Source organism: Oncorhynchus masou, chromosome 10, assembly GCF_036934945.1.
Source record: "Oncorhynchus masou masou isolate Uvic2021 chromosome 10, UVic_Omas_1.1, whole genome shotgun sequence".
Classification (NCBI taxonomy): domain Eukaryota; kingdom Metazoa; phylum Chordata; class Actinopteri; order Salmoniformes; family Salmonidae; genus Oncorhynchus; species Oncorhynchus masou.
This window is the reverse complement of record NC_088221.1, coordinates 45471410-45476232: the sequence shown is the minus strand read 5'-3', so window position 1 is coordinate 45476232 and position 4823 is coordinate 45471410. Positions and strand designations below refer to the sequence as shown.

The 4823-nt window shown below is 38.9% G+C and overlaps 1 protein-coding gene across 1 annotated transcript; it reads left to right on the top strand.

Annotated features, from left to right (window-relative positions):
• The first annotated feature begins 3099 nt into the window (after window positions 1–3099).
• On the top strand, window positions 3100–4059 carry LOC135546873 (trace amine-associated receptor 13c-like). The gene has a single exon (XM_064975437.1). The coding sequence runs from the start codon at window positions 3100–3102 to the stop codon at window positions 4057–4059; it is 960 nt and encodes a 319-aa protein (XP_064831509.1).
• Window positions 4060–4823: the final 764 nt, after the last annotated feature.

The following is a 4823-nucleotide window of genomic DNA, read 5'->3' as shown; positions in this document are numbered from 1 at the left end:
TGGACTTCAGGAAACAGCAGAGGGAACACCCCCCTATCCACATCGATGGAACAGTAGTGGAGAGGGTAGTAAGTTTTAAGTTCCTAGGCATACACATCACAGACAAACTGAATTGGTCCAACCAAGCAGCAGCGCCTCTTCAACCTCAGGAGGCTGAAGAAATTCGGCTTGTCACCAAAAGCACTCACAAACTTCTACAGATGCACAATCGAGAGAATCCTGGCGGGCTGTATCACCGCCTGGTACAGCAACTGCAGGACCAGGACACCTACACCACCCGATGTTACAGGAAGGCCATAAAGATCATCAAGGACAACAACCACCCGAGCCACTGCCTGTTCACCCCGCTATCATCCAGAAGGCGAGGTCAGTACAGGTGCATCAAAGCTGGGACCGAGAGACTGAAAAACAGCTTCTATCTCAAGGCCATCAGGCTGTTAAACAGCCACCACTAAGATTGAGTGGCTGCTGCAAACACACTGACTCAACTCCAGCCACTTTAATAATGGGAATTGATGGGAAATGATGTAAAATATATCACTAGCCACTTTAAACAATGCTACCTAATATAATGTTTACATACCCTACATTATTCATCTCATATGTATACGTATATACTGTACTCTATATCATCTACTGCATCTTTATGTAATACATGTATCACTAGCCACTTTAACTATGCCACTTTGTTTACATACTCATCTCATATGTATATACTGTACTCGATACCATCTACGTTATCTTGCCTATGCTGCTCTGTACCATCACTCATTCATATATCTTTATGTACATATTCTTTATCCCCTTACACTTTTGTGTATAAGACAGTAGTTTTGGAATTGTTAGTTAGATTACTTGCTGGCTATTACTGCATTGTCGGAACTAGAAGCACAAGCATTTCGCTACACTCGCATTAACATCTGCTAACCATGTGTATGTGACAAATAAAATTTGATTCGATTTGATTTGATTTGATTCCGTGAGCTTGCAATTCATCCACAGTCATAATCATAACCAATGTCAACCCTCATCAATTATGTTATATAGCTAGCTAGTAAACATGATTTACAGTTCCTGATGTCACACGTTTGCTAACAATTTACAAACACGAGGTGTGGAACATAACAAGTTAGCAGGCGCCATGCTATCTACCGTTAGCTAGCCAACTCCATTCCTGTGCTAACATTTGCTGGTCAAGCTAGCTTTAGGTGGCTGGTTGTAATGTTGTAGCTTGCTGTTTAGTAGCCATATCTACAACTAAAAATAGGTTTTACAATCGAGATACAAAATATATTGGATTGTAAAATCTAATCTATTTTAGCCATAGATATGGCTACAGGTAGTTTTTTTATAGCTAACTTAGCTAGCTAACTACCTAGCTAGCTACCAAAAATATAAATAATTTAATTTCCCATCACAGTAACACAGTAGTATGTTAGCCAGTATTACACAATATGTGTTTCAGTAGATAAACTAAAGCTAGCTAGCTAGCTAGGTGGCTTGCAGAAAAAATGACTTACAGAGACGTATCATCTTACCACATTTCTCAGACGCCTAACCAGTGCATCTTGCTTGCAACAAAACTGTCTCGGCTTGCAAATTATTCGATCTGTGTCAAATAATTCCAGTCAATGTAGCCTACATTCAAAAGTTACCTTTCCACCCCAGAGAGAGACCCGATGCAGGACAATTTCAGCTTTAACTGCTGGCTACTCTTCTGTGGTTTAACCCAACAAGAGAAGGTCACAAGTGACTCCCTAAAAGCTGCCTGGGTTTAAATATCTTGTATTTTACAGAAAGTATATAGTTCAATTGATAGCTACATAGAGTTCCACATTGTTAGGCTATTACCAAAGCACCTTATACCACCCACCACTGTGACCTGTATGTTCTAGTCGGCTGGCCCTCGCTACATATTCACCGCCAGACCCACTGGCTCCAGGTCATCTACAAATCCATGCTACGTAAAGCTCCGCCTTATCTCAGTTCTCTGGTCACGATGGAAACACCCACCCGTAGCACGCGCTCCAGCAGGTCTATCTCACTGATTATCCCTAAAGCCAACACCTCATTTGGCCGCCTTTCCTTCCAGTTCTCTGCTGCCTGTGACTGGAACGAATTGCAAAAATCGCTGTAGTTGGAGACTTTTATCTCCCTCACCAACTTTAAACATCTGCTATTTGAGCAGCTAACCGATGGCTGCAGCTGTACATAGTCCATCGGTAAATAGCCTACCCAATTTACCTACCTCATCCCCATACTGTTTTTATTTATTTACTTTTCTTCTCTTTTGCACACCAGTATCTCTACCTGCACATGAACATCTGATCATTTATCACTCCAGTGTTAATCTGCAAAATTGTAATTATTCGCCTACCTCCTCATGCCTTTTGCACACAATGTATATAGACTCTTTTTTTCTTTTGTTCTACTGTGTTATTGACTTGTTTATTGTTTACTCCATGTGTAACTCTGTGTTGTTGTCTGTTCACACTGCTATGCTTTATCTTGGCCAGGTCACAGTTGTAAATGAGAACTTGTTCTCAACTAGCCTACCTGGTTAAATAAAGGTGAAATAAAAAATAAAAAAAAAAAATTACTTGACTTGACAAGCAATATATATATATATTTTACTACACCCTGGCCAGCTAACATGTGGAGTGCTGACCTGTCTTCTGATGTTGTGGGTTCTGTTCCAAACTGAGCAATGACAAAAACCAAAACAGTTAGTCTTACACAGTTATGCTATTTCCCATGCAAAACATTGAGCAAATCATCAACAGTACTGTAATTTTTCCATTAAAATGTCAGTCAGGCTGAAGGACAGGCTAGGTGGCAACATCCAATCTTATCATAAATTACATCTTGCTTTCACAAATTAATTTTTTATCCAACCCCTTGTTTTTCTGTGCTCACTTGCCTATGTTTTTTGTGTGTGTGCGTGCGCGTGTGCAGAGAGACTCCGGAGGGGAATGGCTGTCAGTCATTCAGGGATAAATAGAGAGGCAGAGCTCAGAGTTTGTCAGATGGCGGACCTGACAGGGTCACACACAGGACCAAGCAGGAGCAGGACCTCAGCATTTAGATCATTTTCTACAAATGGAGGAACATGAAGATGTTCAATATTGTTTTCAAGACAGAAACTCTTCTTGCAGAAAGGCTTTGCTATCGGCATCTATCTACATAACACTGTACATCTTCTTCTCATTGATTTCAGCAGTTACAGTATTTTTGAACGTACTGGTGATCATCTCCATCTCTCACTTCAAGCAGCTCCACACTCCAACCAACCTTCTCATCCTCTCTCTGGCTGTGGCAGATCTCCTGGTGGGACTGATTGTGATACCAGTAACGACTATAGCATTAATGGAATCATGCTGGGGTTTTGGGGAATATTTCTGTGTGTTTTATTTCTACATCACTTGTTTATGTGCTTCTTTATCTCTGGGCAATTTGGTCTTGATATCTATTGACCGCTATGTTGCTGTCTGTGATCCCTTATTGTACCACTCTAAAATAACAATAACAAGAATGATGTATTGTATAACCATTACTTGGTGTTTTTATATCATATATGATGCTGCTATTATAAACATATTTGTAAATGTACAGGTACCCAGTCAGTGTTTGAAAGAATGTTTTGTTGTTGAAGGGTATATGTGGGGTAATATAATTGACCTTTTAATTACAATGGTTGTCCCGTGCTCTATTATTGTAACACTTTATGTGAAAATCTTTGTGGTGGCCAGATCACAGGCCAGAAAGGTGTTTTCAAAAGAGGCTGCCAGTGTGTCTGGTGTTAAAACTGTCCAGGCAAATAAGTCTGAGAGAAAAGCAACAAAAACTCTTTCCATTGTTGTTGTCAACTATCTAATTTGTTGGATTCCAATTCAATTTTATTTATTTTTTCTTTTCATTGACAATGTATCATCATTCATCATCAGCTTTCTTCCACTTGTTAATTCCTTAATTAATCCAATAATTTATGCTTTCTTTTATCCATGGTTCAAAGTGACAGCTAAAATTATTTTAACTCGGGTGAAGTTAAAGTGTTCATAGTTCCTATGTTTTTACTCCCTAGTTTGACATAGTTATGTTATACTGTTTTGTTGTTTTTGTTTCTTTCATGGAACAATATATTGACACTACCTTGCTCTGTGTTCTCATCATAGATACATGTGGTGTTGTTTGAGAATGATTTGGCTGGATTGGATTGGAATGACTTGGAGAAGGCATACACTTGTTTTATAAAAGACATTGTAGTCATTTGGGTTGTATATTCCAAATACCAAAGTCTGTGGTTGTTCCATATTATTTAATGATAAATTCTATGCAATTTTTAAAAAAGTACATTTTGAGGATGTCTGTAGGTTGCTTAGCATCACCCTCTAGTGGCTTAATTGAGACACAGCGCCTTTAACAAGTGTAGTACTGTTTAAATGTACAATACATGATATCAGATAACTTCCAGGTCTAAATCAATTGTCTATTGTGTAAGTATTTGATGGTAAAATGTAAGATGATGCAATTATGGGTAACACTTTATAATAACATTCAGTAATAAACCATTTGTAAGGCATTTACAGTTTGTTCACCATTTATTAATCATTATTCCCACGTTAGTTAAGTGTTACTCACCTAGGTATTCTCACATGTGCAAATAACTACTATATGCATTAATGATTAAACACAACAGCATAGGAGACTGCAGCAGACACTTCAACGTCAACATACTGGTTATGAACACTACCACTACTCTCACTACATCACTGCTGCTAGGTCAGGGGTCACACCAGAGCAGCTCTGTCAGATGCTGTTGAGTC